The sequence below is a fragment of the Eubalaena glacialis genome, chromosome 4 (genome assembly GCF_028564815.1).
Source record: "Eubalaena glacialis isolate mEubGla1 chromosome 4, mEubGla1.1.hap2.+ XY, whole genome shotgun sequence".
Taxonomy (NCBI): Eukaryota; Metazoa; Chordata; class Mammalia; order Artiodactyla; family Balaenidae; genus Eubalaena; species Eubalaena glacialis.
Genome location: NC_083719.1, coordinates 118,049,066 through 118,072,796, shown reverse-complemented (window position 1 = coordinate 118,072,796; position 23,731 = coordinate 118,049,066). Strand labels below are relative to the sequence as shown.

General features: G+C 48.3%; 1 protein-coding gene across 2 annotated transcripts; it reads left to right on the top strand.

Annotated features, from left to right (window-relative positions):
* Positions 1-6,276: 6,276 nt before the first annotated feature.
* On the top strand, positions 6,277-19,202 carry HBEGF (heparin binding EGF like growth factor). Of its 2 annotated transcripts, XM_061189681.1 has the most exons (6): positions 6,279-6,605; positions 6,796-6,969; positions 10,638-10,815; positions 16,380-16,535; positions 17,326-17,416; positions 17,770-19,202. In XM_061189681.1, exons 1-5 carry the CDS (start codon positions 6,560-6,562, stop codon positions 17,396-17,398), a joined length of 627 nt encoding a protein of 208 aa, XP_061045664.1. In that variant the 5' UTR covers positions 6,279-6,559; the 3' UTR covers positions 17,399-17,416; positions 17,770-19,202. The 2 variants fall into 2 exon arrangements, with proteins under 2 accessions (XP_061045665.1, XP_061045664.1); XM_061189682.1 differs by lacking the exons at positions 16,380-16,535; positions 17,326-17,416; positions 17,770-19,202 and adding an exon at positions 11,136-11,362 and having other exon boundaries at positions 6,277-6,605.
* Positions 19,203-23,731: the final 4,529 nt, after the last annotated feature.

Genomic DNA, 23,731 nt, shown 5'->3' with positions numbered 1-23,731 from the left:
CATTATTTCATAAAAGGAAGTACCTATACCAGATACCAGATGAGCCAAACTTCCTAACACTGAACTACAAGAGGAGTTTATTACACCTCATTCAGGCACTGGCCAGGGACCTTATATGTAATAATATCTAGAACAGCGCTTTTACAAAGGATACAGATATTCACATTCCATGTGAACATCTCTCATGCTAGTGGTTCTCAACCCTTTCAGAATCGATATTTCCTTTTTATAACAAATACATTAATGTCCCTTTACTATTCTGAAATGAAGTTCACAAATAATATCCTAACTGCACATTTACTCTTTAAAGAAAGTGAATACCCTAATTAATATAGAAGAGGTGATTTAAAATAAAATAATATTATTTGAATAGGCAAATGCTTGGTCAGACTACTCTAGAAATCTCAGTGAAGTTGCCCATTGCTTGCACCTACACAGACTTACCTTGAATGTGACAAGTACAAATACTAACTGACACAGGTTTGTCGTTTGGCAACTCAAATAACACCAAAATGAAAACTCATGCTAATTTCATTCCTGGAAAAGTCAGTGCAAAAACTCTTTTTGCATTTTTGTGTGAATTAGAGATGAGTCTAGGCTCAAGTAATTATAATCAAGAGTTTCACCCTTATGAGTATCTGGCGGGACACTCAAAAGCAGTGGAAGTTGGGGCAATTCTTAATTGTGTGTGCCTGACGTCTTTCCCCCACAAGTGCCTGAGGACTCCCCAATCGGTGACAACCAAAAACTCTCCCACAGATTCCTAAAATACCCCTAGGAGGTAGTATCTCTTCCTTTGTGAACCATTGTCTTAGATCAACCTTAAGTTATAAAAAAGAGCAAATGGGAATTCCCTGGCGGTCCAGTGGTTAGGACTCCGCACTTCCACTGCAGGGAGCACGTCCCGATTCCTGGTCGGAGAACTAAGATCCCGCAAGCCACATGGCGCGGCCAAAAAATAAATAAATAAAATAAATTTAAAAAGAGCAAATGGATATTGTTAAATTGCAGCTCTGTGACCACATTTCTAAGAGGAACCAAACTTATACATTCCTGGTACAGGATGTGATGTGACCTCGTTCCAAGGCTGAGCTCTGGAGACGTTAATAATAGTACTGACCTATTTATATAGGGCTTTCCCTTTTGCCAAGCACTTTCAGAGATGCTATCTCCTTCAATTGTCACAAGAACCCCCTAAGTAGATTGTTATTCTCCCCCCATCTGAAGATGAAGAAGCTGAGGCACAGAGAGAAAATTATCACACCCTGTAGATCAGGCACTGTTGATCGTCATAGAATTGTCTCAGCAAGACTTTTCACAGCAGCACGACTGCCAACAATTCACTATGGACATCACTGGCCAGTGCCTGAATACAGAACAATTGTTTCAAACCTTCATTTTATATGGAGGAACCTGAGGCTTGAGGAAGGGGGCGGGTTGTGCGATGGATGAGAATCACTTGCCTGTCCCTCCAGTGAGCCATCTGTGCTAGGGGATGACGGAAGGGGTAAAGTCCTGGGACTGGAGATTTAAATCTCTTGAAGCCACAGAAATGGGCCCAGAAATGGAGGAGGATGGCTTGGAATCCAGGCGTTCGCCAAGCACATCATAAATATCCTTTCCTCAACATCTTCTGGGGATGACAGGGATTTCAGACGTCCCCTTAACACATCCCCCCCCACCTCATCCATTCCTATCTATCATCCTATTCAAATGGATCTTGACCCCAGGCAATAAGACATAAGAGCCTCTCCACCCCCAGGTGCACAGGAAGTATTACCTGGCACTTCCTCCAGGGGCCCCAGTCAGCATAGGAGGTGCAAGGGGACTCCAAAGGTCAGGCCTGAGTTCAAATCCCACTGCACCCCCCCAAATTGCCTGATCAACTGGCTCTGATGGGGACAGAGACGCAGATGAGAGAAATCAGCCTGGGGTAGGAGAAATGACCCCTTACCCTGAGCTTCCAAGTTTGGGTAACTGGGCTCATGGCCAACTGGTGATAGAAGTACCCTCAGTGGAGGAGCCCCTCCATTATCCCCAGCCAGCTGAGTTCTGGGTCTACTTGGGACTCACTTTTCTGGTCAGAATGGAAGGAGAAGGCAGCTGAATCCCATCCCCCAGGGGGCACATACTTCTCTCTGAGCGATGAGGGCTGCTTTCTTGGGTAGAGGTTTCTAAAACTTGGAGTGGCCTTGCAGATCCACCAACTCATTGGTAAGAATGGCCATCTCGCAGCAGAGAGGGACCACTTCAACTGAGGATGACTGGCCCAGGTGAAAGCAGCACCTTACTAAATTCCCACTGGAAGGAAGGGAGGGAGGAAGAAAGGAAGGAAGGAACAAAGAATGGGAGGGAGAAATGAAGGAAGAAATGAAGGAAGGGGGAAAGGAAGAAAGAAAGAAGGAAGCATTTGTTCCTAACTGCAGCTGTCACCAAGTAAGCACCTACTATGGGCCAGGCATCATATTCTGCTACTATTATTATCCCCATTTTACAGATAAGCAAACTGTAGATCAGAGAAATTGACTGACATGTCCCAAGTTAGAAAGCTAGAAAAATAGCAGAACCTAAATTTGAACCCGTGGCAGTCTGGCTCCCGAGAGCGTACCCATTTCACTAGCTGCCCTGCTGCCCTTACCTAGGCCTCCCTCCAGTCTGTGAGGCAGAGATTCTTAGCACCTCCCCCCAAGACAGATGGAGCACTGAGCCTCAGTAAAGCTGAGGGTGTTATTGTCGGTAGAGGCAGAGAGAGGGCGGCCATCGTCTCATGCATTTGTTCAGAGTAGTGTCGAGCTTTAGAGCACAGGCCCAGGAAAAAGAGAGGAATTCTAATTGAGGCTGAGATTCTTACTAACTGGGTGGCCTTGGGCTGTTACTCACCTGTTTTTAGCCTCACCCCTTTAAAATAGGGAGGAGTATCTAGTCTTAGCGCAGTTGTGAGGATCACGCAAGATCATGAGCACATGGGGAGTGTCATTACTTAAAGTTCTTCTGCCTCTGCCTCAGAGGTTCAGATTTTGTTCAGATGCTTAACTCGTTATCCTAATTATGCAGACCAGTGCTTCAGAAACTGGCTGATGTCAGAATTACCTGCCAAAAGTGTAAATGCTTGGGACCCACCCCAGGAAGTTTTGAATTAGGAGGACCTCTTTATTTTAAATAAATTCCCAGGTAATTCTGATGCACAGCCAGGTGTGGGAGAACCAATCTATTAGCATAGACATCTCAGCCACAGTGGGGAAGGGACTCAGGTGGGTCCCCTCTCCAAGTCCCCTTCTCCCCTTTCTTGTCACCACCAGCACCTCCTCCCCACTGGCTTGCAAGTGCTCTCCCTAAATGAAGGTCTGTATGGCCTAGCAGAGTCAGTGACAGTGTCCCAAGGAGCCTGTCTTTCCAGAGGCCTGGGAACCCAGCACAGAGCTGGGAAGCAGGATGCCAAGGTTTCTGCTGTAGATTTGCCCCCTTGTGACTCACTGGTGGCCCAGGGCCAGTAGGTTTCTAAGCCTCAGTTGCCCTTGGTCCACAGATAGTCAGGGAAAGAAGAGTGGCCTGTCTGCTTCCTCAGGAGTGTGTCCCTGGCACTTGACTGCCAGAGAGCCGGTGGGGTAGGGAGGCCTGGGTAGAGCAAGGGGAAGAGGTGAAAGAATCCTGCATAACTGTGTTTTCCCACTGACGTCTCTCCTTTGATGCTCACAGTGATAGGAAATAAAATCCAGCATCTACCTTGGGCCTATAACATTCTCTGTTATCTGTCACTAGCCTTTGCTTCAATGTTATCTCATAACCCTCCCTCCTTTCTGGCCCTCTTGCTGTTCCCTGAGTGCTCCCAGCTTGTTCCCATCTCAGAGTTTTTGCCCTATTTGCACGGCTTAGAATACTTTGGCAATGGATCATCACAAGTCTGGTTCCTTCTGCTTATTCAAGCATCAGCTTACAGGTCACAGGCTCAGAGAGAACTTTGCTAATCAGTCACCAAGTCTAATGTGTTGTCCCAAGCACTGGGACACAGCATCCTATAGTATATCATTGAATTTTAACTTTCATCTTAGCACTTGTCATCATAGGATCTAGTTTCCTTTTTAATTTACTTAATGTGTTGCCTGTCTCCCCCTACGGTAGAATGCAAGCTCCATAAAAGCATATCCTTGGCTGTCTTATTTATTGCTGTGTCCCTAGTGCCTGAAAAGTGTTCAGTGATTGTTTGTGGAATAAATGAGTTCATGACTTTGCCCCAGCATGAATCGTGATTCCTTTTTCTGATTAGAGGACACCCAAAGTTCTGAGAGAAGTGACTGTCCCAAAACCATTCCAGGCCCTTTGTATTCTTTTTTCAGGTCCTTCCCATAAAACCTGGCTGACACACAAACCTAGCTGGGGTGAGGCTCACAGGTGTGATGAAAGCTTGGAGTTGCCCCATGAATGGGCTAAGACTGATGTGAGGGTGAGAAGGCGGAAGGTCAGAGTGTGTGAAGGGAGAGGCAGGCTGGGACAGGAGAGCAGGGTGTGAAACTGGCAGTGGTGAGGGGAAGGGGGTGACTTGGCTGTGTGTCAGGAAGTGTTTCCCTCCACCCTCCCCTGGGGAGAGCCCTGACCCCAAGGTGGCTTCGTTTTGGGGAAGCAGGTTGTCAGGCAGCTGCTGAGGGAGAATAAACGTGTGGCCTGGGTGGTGACAATCTACTGAGGTCCTAGGCCCAATACTGATCACCAAAAGGAGCAATCCCACAGTGGCACTTGGCCAAATAGGTGACAGGTGAGCTTCCTCCTAAAAACCAGCCCAACCACACATGGAGCCTCAGACCTGTGGGGAAGGGAGAGAAAAGAGGTCTCTAAGGAAATGGAACAGTCAGTATAGAATGATTAGTAATAATAATGATAATGATAGGTCACATTTATGACAATATGTCTGGCCCTGTACTAACTGCTCTATATGTGTTCCCTCGTTCAATCTTCACGAAGCTCTCTACAAAGTAGGCATTATTATTATTGTTATTCCCATTTGAGAGATGTGGAAACTGAGACTCAGTGAGATTAAATATCTTGTCCAAGGTCACACAGTAAGAAGCAAAGTTAGGATTCCAGCTTAGATCTGTAGTGATTCCAGGGCATTATGGAAACCTAAACCTGGGGAGAGTTGCTAGGGACAAGTTAAGAGGGCAAAGCCCCACTGACCCCTGCAGAAGTGGGGATGGGGAGGGAGAGTGGGATAGACTATGTATAAATAGCAGGCCTGTTTTTATCCCTACACATGGGCTGAATCATGCAAGCAGCTCTATCTGGCACAATCTGAGGGCTCTGAATGCCAACCCAGCCCCGTGTCATACAACTCCCATCCCGGCGTGTCCCTGGGAGCTGAAATGCCTACTGAGAGAGTCATTTCTTTGGGTCAGGACATTGACTCCAGAAGACCCCTGTAAAAATTCATAAGCTGGAAGAAAATCACATCAATCTCCTAGCACCTGTTGAACGTGGCAACCTAGGCTAGCCAGCTGGGTCCTGTGGGAGGGGGCTCAGCCTTTATGTTGGAGAAGAAGGTGGTGTTCAAAGGCAAGGAAAAGTAGGAGGCTTGTTTCACAGCCTGTGTCTCTCCAATCCCAGAAGCCTGGGAATTATACTCAATAGTTCAAAAATCCTAATGGAGACATTGTCCTCTGGGACAAAGATGGGGAGAAGCCACTCCAGTGGCTGGAAGACTACTACTAACTTCCTTTGCTTTTGCTGGGTTGATACCAGGTGCCTGCAACTGCAACTCTGGTAACCTTGGGCTCACGAGACCTCCTGGCATTCATGTGTCTAATTTTAAATGATAAATGAATTAATTATTATTTACTACTTGATTTATCGGTAGGCAAAGAAGAGGGTTTCTGAAGCTCAGAAGATGACATGGGTGGAGATCTCTGGTTTAGAGCAGGGATGACCGGAGGGACCAGGCCTGGAAGAGGGGAAGGAATGAGGGGTGTCCAAGGGCGAAGCGCAGCTCAGCAGTCCCAAGGCTGCAGCGTGACAAGCATCTGGGGAAAGGTAGGAGCTGGTCCCCGCCACCTGCCGGTCAGCAGCCCTACCCACAGTCAGGCCGCGGCTGCCCTGGCCTAGTCCCAAAATATGTGAGCGCCGCCCCCTTCTCCCGCCCCTTTTCCCAGCCGCGCCCACGGGGTGCGGGGCTGGGCGGCAGGCGCCTGGAGCCGGGCGGGAGTCCCAGCGCAGGAGGAGGTGGGGGCGGGGCGGCAGGGGGCGGGGCGGAGCCTCGGCGCCTCCAGGAGCCTTATTCCCGGCCGCAAGCTCGGGAGCGCTCAGTCTACCGAGGGAGCTGCGCGCGGAAGGCAGCTGGCCATCCTGACTGAGGCTCAAGTGCTCGGGCGGACGGACAGACGGAGTGAATACAGAGACGCCCAGCGGCCGCGAGCTCCGCGCAGATCCCAGCCAGGCTTGCACCCAGAGGCCGGCAGCAGAACGTGCCCGGCAGGGTCTCCTGCGCTCCTCCCGCCCGGCTCCCGTGCCAGCGCCCGGTGGCCGCCGCCTCCAAAGGGATTGCTGCCTCGCCGCCTCCGCCGAGTCCGGGACCATGAAGCTGCTGCCGTCGGTGGTGCTGAAGCTCTTTCTGGCTGCAGGTAAGAGGGCTGCCGGGGGTCGGGGGGGATGGGGACGCTCTGTTGGGGACACGGAGGAAGATCGCTGCAGCGCCCCCGGCGCGGGCCACTTGGTGGGGCCCGTGCTCCCTGGCAGGCGGGCGCCGGCAGCGGTACGTGGCGACGGGGGTCTGGGCGGGGGGTCTGAAGCGGCCTCGCCCCTCACCCTCAGTGCTCTCGGCGTTGGTGACCGGCGACAGCCTGGAGCGGCTTCGGAGAGGGCTGGCGGCTGGAACCAGCAATCTGGACTCCCCTACTCAATCTACGGACCAGCTGCTGCCCCCGGGAGGTGGCCGAGGCCGGGAAGTCCTGGACTTGGAAGAGACAGACCTGGACCTTTTCAGAGGTGGGTGTGAGGGATGCCCATCCTCGGACCCCGGTGGACAGTTGAAGAATAAGTGGATCTGGCATTTATAACGATTGGGCACACCTGTGGTTTGGGGGTTTCATGGAGGACCTCAAGGAAAAGCCGCTTGGCCTGACAAGCTCACTGGGGGGTCCTAGAATGTAGATCCTGTTGTCTTTCTTGCCCAACGTGGTCTCACATGCCACGTTGCTGCCTTTCTGGATACTCTGAGGCAAATTGAAACAGGCAAGGTGTGTGGGGTTGGTACATTCCTCTGAGGTAAGCTGGGTGATAGTAACAAGGAATGGTTGAGATGCTTTCCTTAGAGTTTCTATGAAAAAATGTGCACAAGTCCTAATTCCCACCTCAACTGACTATTATGTACAAAATAAGGTAACAGATGTGGAGATGCTAGGCACATACAAGGTGTGCAGTGTTAGTCTCCTCCATCCACCTGTCTCCAGGTTGGGGAAACAGGGGAACGAGGAACACTTGGTCCCCCCCCAGGTTAGGCCAGCACCTCCTCGGGAGGCTGTGAATGCTGAGCACTGGGTCCCTAGAGAGCTGTATTGATATGCTGGGTGTCTACAAATCCTACACAAGCCTGGATACTTCCGGACCACCTTGAGTCCCTGAGAGAGACTCCAAGGGAGGAAGGGCCAAATGGGATCCTTCAACCGGCAGAGGTGCTGTGGCTAAGTAAATGCAAGCACAGGGCAGAGTCCAGAGCCTCCAGTATTGCCTGCTTCCTTGCCCCCAGTCACCTGCAGAGATTCTTAAGGGTGGAGCAGGGACTGAGCCCTGGAGCCCCGGAATGACTATATTTGGTTGGAAAGATATCCACCTGTTCTAGCTCCATCTGCTCCTCTGCCGCCCTTCTTCCTTACCCAGAGCTTCCCTTAGGTGCTGTCTCTATTTAGTATACATCAAGGGTCTGCTCCAAAGCTGAGGCTGGGTTGCCACCTTCCATCCTCTCACAGTGGCCCTCTGGGGGTCACTCCTGGCCTGAACAACCTGGATTCTCCTGGCCCTCTCCTCATAGGCAGGGCAGAGCTGGGCTGTGACTCACCCTCCACCCACACAGCTGCTCCTCCTAGCTCTGCAGACCTGACTCACTGCTCCCTCTCCCCTCAGGAGCCTGGCTGTCACCCTGTCACTCTCCCTCTCCCTTTTCTTTTTTTTTTTAAATAAATAAATAAATTTATTTATTTATTTTTGGCTGTGCTGGGTCTTCGTTGCTGCGCGTGGGCTTTTTCTAGTTGCAGAGAGCGGGGGCTACTCTTCATTGTGGTGCGCGGGCTTCTCATTGCGGTGGCTTCTCTTGTTGCAGAGCACGGGCTTTAGGCGTGTGGGCTTCAGTAGTTGGGGCACACGGGCTCAGTAGTTGTGGCTCGTGGGCTCTAGAGTGCAGGCTCAGTAGTGGCGCACGGGCTTAGTTGCTCCGCAGCATGTGGGATCTTCCCGGACCAGGGCTCGAACCCATGTCCCTTGCATTGGCAGGCGAATTCTTAACCACTGCGCCACCAGGGAAGTCCCTCTCCCTCCTTTTTCTGATCGGCTGGGCCCTCCTGCCTCAATTTCACCACAGCCATGGTCACTGGTTTCCTCTGAGCATCTGCCTCACCTTCTGAGTTCTGAAAGGGCCTGGGTCTGCACCAGAGGAAACAAGAGTCTATGGGACTACTGGCATCTGCCTCTTCTTTTTTCTTGGGTTTGCTGGGCAAAGACTATTTTTCAGGTCTAGGAATCCTATCACCTGAAATAAATAACTGTTATCATTTATTAAGTGCCTCCTCTATTCTAGGCACTTAACATGTTATTGTGGGTTAATTAATCCTTGCTGCAACCCTCTGAGATAGGAACACCTGTTCTCCACTTTTTACCGAGAGCTCCAGGGTTCAGAGAGATTAAGTGACTTGCCCAAGATCACATGGCTGAAATTCGAACACGGGTCTGCTGACTTCAGAGCCCATTCATTGTCTCATTCCTGGCTCAGCATCCCAGGTGCTCTGGGCTTGTCTGGAAGAGGGGACTGGGTTGTGTGAGGCAGCTTGGTGTGTTGGGAAAGAGCACTGGATATGGAGTCCAGAGACCACATTTCAGATCCCCAAACTGTAGGACCTTGGGCAAGTCACTGCCTTTTGGGACCTCAAGTTTTTCATCTGAAAATGGAAAGCCATATTTTTTGAAGTCAATTCCACCTTGAGGATCCTAGGACTCCAGTCTAATGTATGATGCTCATCCTTCTGCCAGACATGTGGCTATAGCCATAGACAGCAGGCACATTTTTTCTGCTGGGACAGGGGAGGGGAGACTTGTGTCAGACCCCTGGGCTGATGGGCATAGCCCATGATCAGTCCCAGCTGGATGTCTGTGTGAGGTTGTTTTTCCCTTTTTAAGTGTGGAAAGAATGGGGAGAGTTATCATTGTTCTAGTTCCGTCTGATAGTTCTTTATTTTCCATCTTTCTGCTTCTTGTGCACTGTAGTCCCCATCCTAGGGAGCTATAAACAGGACATCTGGGGATAAATGTAAATGGACCTTTGAGAGAAGTGGTGAGCTGCAAATAGCACACAGAGCAGGGTAAATTTTTGCTTGATGTCAAAAAAGCAAGGCTCTTTGAAATTAGCACACTATTGTAAATCAACTATAGATCAATAAAAATATTTTTTAAATTAAAAAAAATTTAAAAAGTTAAAACAGCAAATCTCTGACCAGGGGTGGCCTGCTTGCTGTCCCTGAGCCTGGTTCTGCTCTGGGATCATGGTCCGCTGCTGCTAATGGGTACCCCAGAGAGGACCACCTGGACATGGGCACTGTTCTTATTTTAGGAGCCTCTTCCCTCTAAAATACCCTCCAAGTACCTTCTCCAAAAGCAATTTTTATCTCTGACGCTGTCTTCCTGCAAATGGGTCACTGAGTGCAGCATCAGGAAATGAGGCTGATTTAAGGCCAAAATAGAACCAAGTGGGCGTGGGGGAGTAGGAGATGAGGATGGACAGTGGGGTGGGGGTGAGGTCAGTAGAATTGCCCAATCAGCTGCAGTTACTCAACAGAAGCTAGCATTCTTAGAATGAGGTCCTTTTTTTTTTTTTTTAGTGTCACTTGGACCCAGTAGTCTTTTTTTTTTTTTAACATCTTTATTGGAGTATAATTGCTTTACAATGGTGTGTTAGTTTCTGCTGTATAACAAAGTGAATCAGCTATACGTATATATATATCCCCATATCCCCTCCCTCTTGCGTCTCCCTCCAACCTCCCTATCCCACCCCTCTAGGTTGACACAAAGCACTGAGCTGATCTCCCTGTGCTATGCGGCTGCTTCCCACTAGCTATCTGTTTTACATTTGGTAGTGTGTATATGTCCATGCCACTCTCTCACTTCGTCCCAGCTTACCCATCCCCCTCCCCGTGTCCTCAAGTCCATAGAATGAGGTCCTTAAACTGAGTTTATGAAATGCCTTCCTTGGGACCCCCCAGCCTCTACTTCCTCCACCACTTTTGGGAGGTCTGCCCAGTCTTCCTTCAGCTCTTGGGAGGCACTGAGCCGAGAGGCCTTCCCAGGCCTCTGACTTCAGGTAGGATCAAAACATCCTTCCAGACACTGTGCTGTTCTGATTTTTTCCCCTGAGGAAGTCAAAGACTTAACAGGGTACTTTTCTACTGCAGCTGCTTTCTCTTCCAAGCCACAAGCTCTGGCCACACCAAGCAAGGAGGAGCGTGGGAAAAGAAAGAAGAAAGGCAAGGGGTTAGGGAAGAAGAGAGACCCATGTCTTCGGAAATACAAGGACTTCTGCATCCACGGAGAATGCAAATACGTGAAGGAGCTCCGGGCTCCATCCTGCATGTAAGTGTCTCTTCCACGGGGCTGACTGTTAACAGCTCACTCTTTGTCAGCCTGGTGGCTGTTCCTGGTTGTCACTGTTCCTTGAATTCATAAATCCACTCAGTTTCTTCTCAACCTCTGGGAGGAAGTTGGGAGGAGGGGAAATATTTTTAGTCAGCGGAAGGGGCTCCCCCCAGCATAGGATGCAATTTCCTGTGGCGTGGGTTTGTGACGCTCTTTCATCTTTGGGGGCATTTCCTGCTTGCTCAGAAATGAGCACACGCTAGGAGAGCTGACACCTGAAGGTAGGTTCTTCATTTCTGCCTCATGCCCTACTCCAGATGGGAGAAGCCAGTAGGAAACATGGCAGAGTGGGGCTCCTGGGTGGAGTGGAGCTCCCGTGGCCTTCTTTCCCAAGTCCTGCAGGTAGGTATGAGGTGCATTTGGATATGTGCTATGCAAGTATGTGTACTCAGACATATGTGCATGTGAGTGAGCAAATGTGGGTTGATTCTAAGACATGGCAGGACTGTAGAGAAAGCAATCATTGTGGGAGCAAGGAGAAGCCCCTCCTCCCTTCTTCCTCACCCTGGCGAGGGCCAGGAGGTGGGGGACATGGTGGGTATTGACCTTTGGCTATGGGGGTGGGAGAACACTTCCTCTGTGTAAGATTAACGGAAAATGGAACCCAACTCAGTAGGCATCAGCCCCCGGTCAGGCAGCACCACCCCTTCCCTGGGCAGGGGTGTGGGTGGAGAGGCCATGGGTTCCCCAGCCACTCTGCTAGGCCAAGCCCAGCAAATGGCTGCCTTGGCAACCCCTCAGGGGTGACGACACTGCCATGCTCTGTGGCAGGCATAATGTCGCCACTGTGCCTGAGACCAACACCCACATCAGGCTGTAAACATGCACTCTCTTCTGCTGGGCCTGAGTTTCTGTGGAGTGGCAGCCTCGGTGACCTGGGAGACTCTGGACAGAGTCAGGAGATTGCTGTGTGCACACCGCTTCCCAGCCTGTCAGGAAGGCTGGCTGCCTCGCATCTCTTCTGCTGTGATTGGTACAGCTCCTTTGGGGTTTTTTTTAAAACTTCCTTGTCCCATCTGATCTCATATAGCAGAGTTGCCCTGTATTTGGCAATTGTCAGACAGACCCATCACCCCCCTCCATGTCTACAGTCACTTGTGCATCCTCTCCTTTCATATCCTTGTCAAGAGCTTGGTATTGGAGGGGGTTGCTTAAGAGTGACCTAGACAGTGGGAGGGAGACGCAAGAGGGAGGAAGTATGGGGATATATGTATACATATAGCTGATTCCCTTTGTTATACAGCAGAAACTAACACAATATTGTAAAGCAATTACACTCCAATAAAGATGTTAAAAAACAAAAAAAAAGAGTGACCTAGACAGTCCCCAAATTATTCTTCCAGAAGTCTTGAGACAGGGTAGGGAATGTTTGTCCTAAATTTGTAAACTGGCCTCATTAGCACAGGGTGGAGGCAGTGACTCTGAGCGTAGTCAAGATGGATCGAGGCCAGAAATCTGTCTCAGCCGAACTGGTCCAGGGCGTTGGTGGATGGACTTCCACCGCTCAGCTGAGAACCCTTTTAAGGCTGCTCTCCTGAAGAGCTGAGCTTGACTGACCACCTAAGCCCAGAGAACCTAGATAATGGTGTCCAGGGTCAAGGTGACCCTAGGGATGGTGATGGTAACTGTGACAGTGCCTTCCTTCCTTTGCCCTGGAGCTTTACAGTTTACATTTAATATGAGTTGAGCCCAACAGGTCTCTGTTGAGCACCTACTTGGTGCCAGCTATTCTAGGGGACGGGAAAATACAGCCCTGTATTCTCAAAAGCCCTCTGCTGGGTAGGCAGGGCTTGCTGTCTGTACTTGAAAGATGAGGAAACTGGAGCCCGGAAGTAGGAAGTGATTTGTCTGAGATCAACAGCTAAATAAAGTGTGTGGAAACAGGACAGGCACTCAGGTGCCTGACTTCCAGTCCAACATGCTTTTCATGCCCCCAGGCTGCACTGGGTGTCGGATTGCGTCCTTCTTCCCTGTCTGTTCTTACAGAGTTGGAGCATGATTTTACAGAGGGCAGCTATTATACTAGAGGTCTCCGAAGGCTTTTACTAATTGAAGAGCATGGAATCTGATGTGAAGACTCTGTGTCTGCTTCCTAGGCAGATTTTCAAGGGGCTGGATTCTGTGTCTGGCTTGGCTGCCTCCTGCCTCCTGCCCTTGGTACTCAGGGCAGAAGGCAGCAAAAAGACACAGAGCTCCTGGTTTGGGAGAATGTGACATCTGGGCACCTACATCTGGGACGCTTTGTGGCTCCTTCTTGCCTCCAGACCCAGCAACCACCAGCCGGGGTGTGTCAGGCTGCCGTGGTGAGATTGAGGCTGGCCGGCTTCCTAAACCAGCCCTCTGCAGCCATCACCCACAGGAAAACCCTTTTGTGTCACCAGCCAAAAGTTGCCCTCAAAGAGCAGTTTCCTGGGGCTCCTGATGAGCTTCTGACCCAGAAACTGGCTGCAAAGTTTCCTGTGGCTGCAGGAAACCTGGGGACAGTTAGCCTGACGAGGACTCAGAGCTGGAAGAGAGACAGGCCTGAAGGCTCTACTTGGCCTCACTGCCCAGATGCCAAGAAGGAATGGCGAGCCCCCTTCTCTTTGGCTCCATCTGACTTTGGTGCTCCCTTCCTCAGGATATGGGCAGTATCCTCCGGAATCTGATTATATAGTAACTCCCACACATGTGGGACTTGGCCTTTTATTAAGTGCTTTTATTTGTATTATCTCATTTGATCTTCACAAAGCTCTAGTGAGGTAGGCATTTATTATTCCTGCCTTTCACATGAGAAAACTGAAGCTTGGAAACGCGACCGTAACTTGCTCCAGATCACCTGGCTAGAAATAGCAGCAGGACCAGTCTGGAACTCGTGTATTCTGAGTCCCCTCCGCCAAATGGTGCCCCCTCCACCTCCTGGGGTAGGGATGGAGAAATCCAATTTGGAAGGTGTCTCTGTACTCTAGAGGGTCCTTGCTTCTGTTGTAATACAAGTTCTGAAATGGACCACAGACGTGGGTAGGAGGAACACATCCCGGTTTGATGGGTCACTGGCTCTGGGCAAGACACACGATCTTGCCCTCACCCTGGGATGCTTGGAATGCTCCTTCCCTGGAGGAGCCAGAAGTTGTCTGCAAAGGGAGGGGGATGTGGGTAATATTAGGATGTTTACATTATTATGCTTTTGACTCAGGGTGGGGGTGGAGGGATTATGTAACTGAATTGCGGGACTCTGAGGCCAAGCTTTATTTCTATCATCTGAGTAAGTACCTGTGGGGTTGAATGATGGGCTGGAAGTGAAAAACAGACTCAACTTCAGCTTCCCTCCCCGCAGGAAAGCACAGTCTCTAAAGTCAGCCAGACTGCTGGGTCAAATCCTGGCTCTACCACTCACTACCTGTGTAATCTTGGGCAGGTTATATAATAGAAGTTTAGCCTCAGTCTCTTCATCTTTAAAATGGGGATAGTAACTCCTACTTCATAGAGATGTTTTTAAGATTACATGAAATGATCCTTGTAAAGCAATTAGCACAGAGTACTTGGCTCATAGTAAGCCTATGTAAGTAATGTGTAAGCCTATAAGTAAGTAATGTGTGCTATTAATTGTTATTTATCATTGAAGATAACAGTAATAGTAACTGAGAGAGCAGAGTCAGACCGCTCTCTGTTTCTGCTCCAGAAATCCATCAAGCCCATTAGATATGTATTTCCTTGGGGTAACCTACACTGTTCAGAATGGAAAGAATTATGAATTTGGAATTTGGCCCTTCTGCTCCCTAGTTGTGAAACGTTTCGCAAATCATTTACTCTCTCTGACCCTAATCTTAGTCTTTCAATACGTAAAAGAGGTTATACCTGGCTACCAGGGTGTTATGAGTCTCAGTTAAGCTAGTCGATAAGGATAGTGTCTTATAAACTGTAAACTGCTTTGAACAAGTGATTTTCCAGGGGTGCTCCTAAGAGCAGCCTCTATGTCCTGGCAGGATAGGGGTCATTGTTTTGTCCACCTGGCCAATGGGACAGATGCATGGAGAGGCTGGGCAAGGAGCTGTGTGCTCTGCTGTGGGCCTGACCTACATTTATCCTGCAGTGAGGTGGTTCCCCGAAACACCCAGGAGGAGCTGGGAAGGGAAGAGGTGCTGGGCAGGAAGGCAGGGGCAGCCCGGCCCCTGGGCCTGATAGGTCTGCTCCTTGGAACTTTCCTGATACCTCTCGGCAGGAAGAAGGGATTCCTTGCTCTAAGGAACCAGGTGCCTAACCTTTTCCCCAGAGGATGTGCAGTTCAGATTAGAGGGCCACCAGGTTCTCGGTGCTTCCTTCAGCAGTTAGTGGCCTAAAGTCCCCAGGCAGACAGTGCCACTGTGTCCCTGAATGGGCATTTATGGATGTGTGTGGGCAGCACACTGAGCTCACCGTCAGACAATCTGTGTCTATGTCTCTGCCCTGCTATGTGACTGTGGGGAAAATAGCTCTGCCTTTCTGTAACATGGGCTCCTGCCTACAGCAAAGGATCTCTGGGACGCTCAGATAAAGAAAGGGATGTGAGGGAATTCCCTGGCAGTCCAGTGGTTAGGACCGCGCTTTCACTGCTGAGGGCCTGGGTTCAATCCCTGGTCGGGGAGCTAAGATCCCACAAGCCGTGTCGCGCAGCTCCCCCGCAAAAAAAGGAAGGGACGTGAATGTGCTTGTTCAACTGTAGGCACTTCTCAGTCTTCCCAAGGGCTTCCAGGAAAAGTTTTGTGTTGGAAGAGGCAGTTGCCATCTGATTTATTTCTTGAGTAAGAAAAGCCAAGGGGTTTTTTCTGACATTCTAAAATGTACTGGCAGGACAGCTAGGCAAGAAGATGTTTTCTTGGTTTGTTTGCTTTGTCCTGGGATGAAGTAGGCCTGATAGCCCAGCGTTCAGAGGCCAAAAGCCAAAATTCAGCTTTCAAGTTGGGCCTTGCACCCAGGGGGAGCTGGGAGTTAAATGAAGGAAACTTGAGAAAAATGACTTCTGGCAAAGGAACAGGGCCTATTAATAGGCTGGGCAGTGGCAGAGGGACTGGACGCTGGAAGCATTGGTGGGGAAGGCTGGGTTTATTTCTGGGTCAGAGCATTGAGGGGCCTCACTACAGGGAGTGATACTGAATCCACTCAGTTCAACCCACCAGCTCTTGTGCCCAAGTCCTCTGAACATTTTAACACACATGTAATTAATCATCCACACGTGGAACAATCTAGCCAAGACCTGAAGTCCTCCTTTGCTTTTTCCCTGCCTGGAGCAGGAATTTTGTGCCAGAGGACCAAAGGGAATGAAGAAGGGGAGGGCGTGGAGTGAAGGAGGAAGGCCACAGAGCCTTTAGAGGGGCTTCTAAAGAGTCTTGTACTAGAGAAGGCTAGAGGAAGGACAGGAATCACAGTTGGGGACTGACAGGCTGAAGCTGTGAGGAGTGGGCTCTGGCTTATGTAGGTGGCCCGTTGCCAAGAGTGAAGCCAAACCACTAACTTCATCTCTGCTTTGTTCTGTTTTGGACCAGCTGCCACCTGGGTTACCATGGAGAGAGGTGCCATGGGCTGAGCCTCCCAGTGAAAAATCGTTTATATACGTATGATCACACCACCATCCTGGTTGTGGTGGTCGTGGTGCTGTCATCTGTCTGTCTGCTGGTCATCGTGGGGCTTCTCATGTTTTGGTGAGTGTTACAGGCTGATTTTGCAAATCACTTCTATTCCTCCTCCTCCAGGATCTTCTACCTGATGGTCACATGAGCCCTCTAACCCCACAAATCCTGGGCTAGGAGTCTGACTAACATTCCTGGGTACAGGTTCTCCAAGAACCTGGCTTCTCTGGTATGACATATGTCCAGTGTCTAGAGCCCAGTGCAAAAATTGCCAGGCCATAGGAGGTCCTGCTTCTCACAGCAGGCTCAGCAACCCACCCATGGAGCCACATCTTCACACAGTTCTTTTTCCTGACTCTGTTCTCTGATGGCATTAGGGTGTGGTTTGGTAGTCAGGGCATGGGTGGTGCTATTGGTGTATCCTTCCAAATCTGAGGCATCTAGTCCCCAGGCCATGCTTTCAATCCAGCTTATATTCTAGACTGAGGAGACCTACTAAGCACTCTGTGCCCATTTACAAGCAGTGCAACTCATCTGTTGTGAGACCTGGATCAAGTTACCTGTCTTTCTAAGGGTTGTAATCTTTCAGTGATTGTAATCTCTGTTCCCCTACCTCATAAAGATGTTGTGAGGATTGTATAAATGAGGTGAAAGTTCTTAGCAAATTGTAGCCTGACATTAGAGAGAGGCATCCTTCGGGGCAGTTGGACCTTTGGCCAGACGTCTGTTGAGCTGCTGTATCCTCTGGGCTTTTCCAAGTATGGAGAGAATCACTGGGCCAGAATCTTTTGGAAGGACCAGCTCTGGGACCTGCACCCTGTTGTAGCAGGCAGAGCTTGCTCACAAAACTTACTTTCCTCAGGTACCACAGGAGAGGAGGTTATGATGTGGAAAATGAAGAGAAAGTGAAATTGGGCATGACTACGTCCCACTGAGAGAAACCTGTGCTCAAGGTAATGGTCCATCCTTTGCCCCATGGTACCATCACCACCTTTCCTAGATCTGTTTCTAGGCATGCTGAATTCTTCTCTTGACCTAGGAGTTAGGGGGCAGGCTACTATGGAGTCAGGGTCCCACTGCAGAATTGTTTTCAAAAAGGTTCTCGGTGCTGCATCTCCACTTAGGGTGGAAGTTGCTAGAGAGATACCCAAGACCAATGCCTGAGAAGACAGCTTCTCTCGTCCTCGTCTCTTCTCCTTCCCACCCCTTCCCAGAAGATCTTTCCACTTCTTAAAGCTGGACCCAGGAGACTCTTAAGACCTCTTAAGCTGGATGCAGCTTTAAATGCCTTCTTCTTGTGCTTTAGGAATCAGCTGGGGACTGCTACCTCTGAGAAGATACAAGTTGATCACAGACTCTGCAGAGGGGAAGGACTTCACAACTAGCCATGAAGATTCCTTCATCCCCAGTTGCCATCTAAATTGGGCCTCCCATAACTGCTTTGCCAAAATACCAGAGCCTTCAAGTGCCAAACAGAATATGTCCTGTGGGATCTGGGTCAGAAGAAAGCAAAAGTGAGGGACCTTCGTGCCCTTCTGATTCTCCTCCGCCAAGCCCTACTTACCCCCATAAGTTTGTTTAAACACTTATCTTCTGGATTAAAATGCCAGTTAAATTCCATATGCTCCAGGATCTTTGCCTGAAAAAAAAGAAGGAGAGGAAGAAAAAGATTCGGGGACTGGAAGAAAGTAACGAAGATTGAGAAGCCATGTACTCAAGAAGCCACCAAGGGATCTACCATTTGGACCCTTCAGTGCTGGATTTGATGAGTTAACTGTGAAATACCATAAACCTGAGAACTCTGAATTTTGGGACTTCTACCCAGATGGAAAAATAACAACTATTTTTGTTTGTTTGTTTGTAAAATGCCTCTTAAATTATATATTTATTTTATTCTATGTATGTTAATTTATTTAGTTTTTAACAATCTAACAATAATATTTCAAGTGCCTAGACTGTTACTTTGGCAATTTCCTGGCCCTCCACCCTGCATCCCCCACCATCTGGCTCAGCATTACTCTCCTCTGCTGCAAATGTGAGATGGCTCTGTGATCCATCTGTAGTAATCTATTGTCTGTCCACATTTCAGACGATCTTCCACCATCTGAGTGCCACAGGGGGAGTTCTGTATGGTCAGGATGTAGGAATTAACTTTGTCAGATCCACTCTATGAGTTGGACGGCAGTCTTGCCTAGGCGATTGTGTCTACCGTTTGTGTTTTGAAAGCCCAAGGTGCTGATGTCAAGATGTAACAGATATCGGTATTCCCCTGTGTCCTCTCCCTGCCCAGTCTCAGAAGAAGTTGGGCTTCCATGCCTGCAGCTTTCCTGGCCCCTCACCCTCCATGGGCCCAGGTCCACAGAGTGGGAACTCACTGTCCCTTGTGTCAAGACATTTCTCTTATCCTGCCATTCTTCTGGTGCTACTCCATGCAGGGGTCAATGCAGCAGAGGATAATCTAGAAAAGGTATTAGCAAAGAAAAAGGCTGAGGAGGAACAGGAAACGTTGGAGCTGACTGTTCTTAGTAATTGATAACCTACCAGTTGCTACAGAGAAGGTTGGAGGTGAGGAGGGCTTTTGTGTAAACCCACCCACCTCACCAAAACTACAAAGGTATGCTGTCGTGGTCCCTTCTGGAAGTTTCTGGTGCCATTACTGAACTGTTACAAACCTGAATTTCCAAATCTGGTTTATATTTATACTTTGCAATTCAAATAAAGATAACCCTTACTCCATAACCTTCTGTCTGCTTGTTTTAACTGGGAGCGAGTTTAACGGAGGTATTTTCTAAGCCCATAAATAGCCCAGGTCTATTTATGTAAACTATCTCAGTATCCCCAACAACCCTATGTAGGAGGTACTATTGTTCCATTTTTCCAGAATCGGAAACTGAGGCTTGGAGAGGTTAGGTAACTTGCCCGAGGATACACAGTTGGTAAGTGAGAGAGCTGCAACTGGTAATCTGATTCTAATCATTTGTCTTAGTACTTATATCATACCATCTCTGAGACAGGAGAGAATAGATCTTTCACATAGGAAGTTGGGCTGGCTGTAACCGGGAAAGACATCTGCCCATTCAGTGGGCAGACCCTGGCATCAGGGCCTATGCTGTCTGTGCAAGCAGGCATTGCTCCTGGAGGAAACAAGTCACCTTTGACTCCCCTCTCATGCTCCACATTCCATCTATCATCTATCAGCAAATCTCGTCAGACCTACCTTTTGGATATTTGCTGAATGCAGCCACTTCTCATCACTGTCACTATCATCACCCCAGTCCAATTCACCATCATCTCTTACCCAGACTTTTTTTTTTTTTTAACTTTCGGCCGCGCCGCGTGGCTTGCGGGATCTTAGTTCCCCAGCCAGGGGTTGAAACTGTGCCCTTAGCTGTGAAAGCTCAGAGTCCTAACCACAGGACCACCAGAGAATTCCCTCTTACCCAGACTCTTGTGGTGGCCTCCTGTCTCCTTTCTTCCACCTTACTCCCATATAGCCCATTTCCAACATAATAGCCAGTGATCATTTAAAACATAATCCAGATCTTGCAGGCCTTCTCTGACTACCTTATTATACGATAACACATTCCTCTCCCACCCCACTCCTCTTACTCTCCTTATTATTCTGCTTTATTTTTCTTCATTGCCCTCATCACCACTAACATATTCTTATTTGTTTTTGTCTATCTCTTCCTACTAGAATGCTAGCTCCATGAAGATAGGGGTGTGTACATTGCTCCAATCCCAGATTGTAAAAGAGTGCAATTGAGTTGTAGGCACACAATATTTGTTATGTGGATGAATGAATACAAGAAATGACTAAAATCCAATCCAAGGCCAGCAAGTGGACAGGTATGTGATGCAGTGCTGCCCTGGAAGTGTGATTGGGTTTAAAGAAGGGCATTTGCTGGGGAGGATGGATGGGGATGACAGGATGAATGGAATTTGGGACGGGTCATGTTGTCCTGGATAGAGTGGAAGCAGAGACCTCCACTGGGAGGCCGTTAGACAAGTGCTACTGGATGCCCCCTCCTCATCCTCTTCTCTTTGAGAGTTGTGACATTGTGAAGTTTCTCCGGGAGCCCACAGAGAGATCTTACATGTACTTTGACTGTCCAAAGCTGAACATATGCATACCCTATAACCCAGCAATTCCACTTCCAGTGATATACACAAGAGAAATGAGTACATATGCTCACCAAAATATATGTACAAGCGTGATCTTAGCATTATTTGCAATAACTGAAAACTGGAAACTACCCCAATACTCATCAGTATTTGATGATGAGATGAATAAATACATTGTGGTATATCTATACAATGAAATATTAAATAGCAATATGGATGAATCTCACAACATACTGCTGAGTCAAACAAGCCAGACACAAAAGGATACGTTCTGTGTGATCCCATTTATTTAAAATTTTAAAACAGGCAAAACTCATCTATGGGGAAAGAAATTAGGAAAGGGATTACTATTGGGATTGATAATGACTGGAAGGGGGAAGATAGGGGAACTTCTGGTGTTCTGATAATGTTATATTCTAAGATTTAGGTACTGGCTTCCCACGTGCACCTCACTTTGAGAAAATTCATTGAGTATGATTTGTGCATCTCTCTACAGGTATTAAACTTCAATAAAAAGATTCTTAAAAACTTTGGTAGGGGACTCTTTTGCTGTTTGCATTATATAAAGCTCTGTAAAGTACCAATGTATTACTTCGGTAGTCAGAGAAAATGGTACAGAAATAACTCTGGAGCAATGAGTTACCTTGAACTCTTCGTGGGGCTCCCTTTCCTGCCTCTAAGCTTCAAGCCTCCAGTCCTCACTCAGGGCTGGGCTTTTCCGAGCACACTGTTTCTCCAGCTAATGTTTCCTGTGGGTTCTGGGCTTCCTGCTTTTCAGCTGCTCTCTCCTCCTGCCCCTGCTGCTGATAAAAGCTCTCCTTGGCTTCACTGGAGCTCCCCTGGGCATCTACTTGGCTGATACAGTGACTCTGGGAGCCTCTGAACCAGCAGCCACTTCTCAAGACTGGCCAGCAGAAGAGATCGGGCCCTTGTGAGTACTGAGAAACGTCTGCCTCTTCTCTGTGAGCTTTCCTTTCAGTAGCCTTTGAGAGACTTTCTTTTATGATGTACATAGTAATCATTATTAGGTTAATAAATATTTAACATTCATGGAGTACTCACTAAGTAGGGCCCACTGGGCCAGGAGGTAGGTGCTCTGACTCCACGCATGTTGTAGATGCTTAAGGTGAGCGGTAAAGTCAGGCTGTTAACTCGGGAAGTCTGACATCCAAGGCTGTACTCTAACCACTAAGCTACATTCTCAAATGAGTTCTCAGGGCCACACTTGTGTTGTCTTCTTCTCAAATCCAGAAAACATATAGTGAAGAAATTACATGAAAAAGATCTTAGAGAGCAACTCCTTAGAGTTTCTAGGTGCCCTATCAGGGTGCTGGGGAAGGAACAGGAATACAGACTGACACGAACTTGAGTCTGAGTCTAGGCTTCACTGTTTACTAGCACGTGGCCTCATGCATGATACCTGACTTCTCTGAACCTTCCTCCCTATCTATAAAATAGACATACTAAAAATATCCACCTGGAAGAGTTGCAGAAATGATACATGTGAGTAAAGTGCCTAGCTCAGGGTCAGCCACATGTTAGATGCTCAGTAAATGATAGTTATCATCAGCAACCTGTCCAAGAAGCTAATTAGTGGCACATCCAGGATTGAAACCCAGGCCTCTGATTCTCAATCCACAATTCTTTCCTTAGAAACAAGCAATGCTTTTCAATTATTGTTATACATTTTAACGGCAGCTTTGGTTTCAAAGGAGCCCTAAAGGGTCTTAACAAATATATGTGGATTTGAGAAGACATGGAACAGAAACTCAGTCCAAACATATCACTTCAACTTGGCTGGCCTGAAATTTTTCCCTTTGTCAACGATGCCTGAAAATTCAGGCTTCCTGTTTGAGAATGCTAATACTCCTGGGAATAGCTATACATTAAGAGGCTGGCATTCTTAGTTGACGTAATTCGTTTTATTTTTTAAATAAATTTATTTATTTTATTTATTTATTATTTTTGGCTGCATTGGGTCTTCGTAGCTGCGCGTGGGCTTTCTCTAGTTGCGGCGAGTGGGGGCTATTCTTTGTTCAGGTGCGTGGGCTTCTCCTTGCGGTGACTTCTCTTGTTGTGGAGCACGGGCTCTAGGCACGCGGACTTCAGTAGTTGTGGCACGTGGGCTCAGTAGTTGTGGCTCGCAGGCTCTAGAGCGCAGGCTCAGTAGTTGTGGCACACGGGCTTAGTTGCTCCGCGGCATGTGGGATCTTCCCGGATCAGAGCTCGAACCCGTGTCCCCTGCATTGGCAGGCGGATTCTTAACCACTGCGCCACCAGGGAAGCCCCGTAATTCGTTTTAGCTTCATTCATTCAGTGAATATTTGTGGAGGCCTCTCTATCAACTTTCAAATGAAATCCATGCTCTGAAGAAGAGGGAGGGCATTTTGATGGAGTAAGGTGGGGGGGAGAAGAAGTAATCTTGGAGCAAGTACATTCATTTATTCATTAAAAAAAAATTGATGGGCACTTATAATGTGCCAAGTACTATTCTTGTCACTGGAGAACAGTGGACAAGACTGACACATGGACCAACAATACATGTGTAAATAAAGAAATGGGATAATTTCAGAAATAACACACACACAAGAGTGGTCTACTAAAGAGTCAGTAGGGACAGAATTAATTTACATAGGTGGCTCAAAAAAGGTCTCTCTGAGGAGGTAACATCTGAACTGGGACAAGGCAGGATCAGGCATGCAAAGAATAAGCTTAGTATGTGTGAGTGATAGAAAGGAACCCCTGAGTTGTAGCATAGTCATTGGAGGTTGAAGAGGGAGGTAAGGACCAGATGGTAAACAATTTGGAAGCCAGTGGAGTGTTTTGAGCAGAGGAGTGATATGATTTGATTTATGTTTTACAAGTATGACTTTGGTATACAGAGAAGGGGTCCTAGGGGGCAAAAGTTAGGAGACCTTTGCAGTCATCCAGGCAAGACATGATGGTGGCCAGGAGAAGGGTGGTAGCAGAGGAGGTGGTAAGAAATGGTCAGATACAGGATACGTATTGGAGGAACCACCTATAAGACAGGCTGATGGATCAAATGTGGGCACTTTGGGAAAGAGAAGAATCAAGGATGATTTCTTGGATTTTAGCCTGAGAAACTGGCCAAATAATGGTTCTGTTCATCAAGATGGGAATGA

Coding starts and splice junctions, on each gene's coding strand:
- HBEGF (XM_061189681.1), top strand. CDS start 6,560: ATGAAGCTGCTGCCGTCGGTGGTGCTGAAGCTCTTTCTGGCTGCAG. Junction 6,970..10,637: donor AGACCTGGACCTTTTCAGAG/GTGGGTGTGAGG, acceptor TTTCTACTGCAG/CTGCTTTCTCTTCCAAGCCA. Junction 10,816..16,379: donor CTCCGGGCTCCATCCTGCAT/GTAAGTGTCTCT, acceptor GTTTTGGACCAG/CTGCCACCTGGGTTACCATG.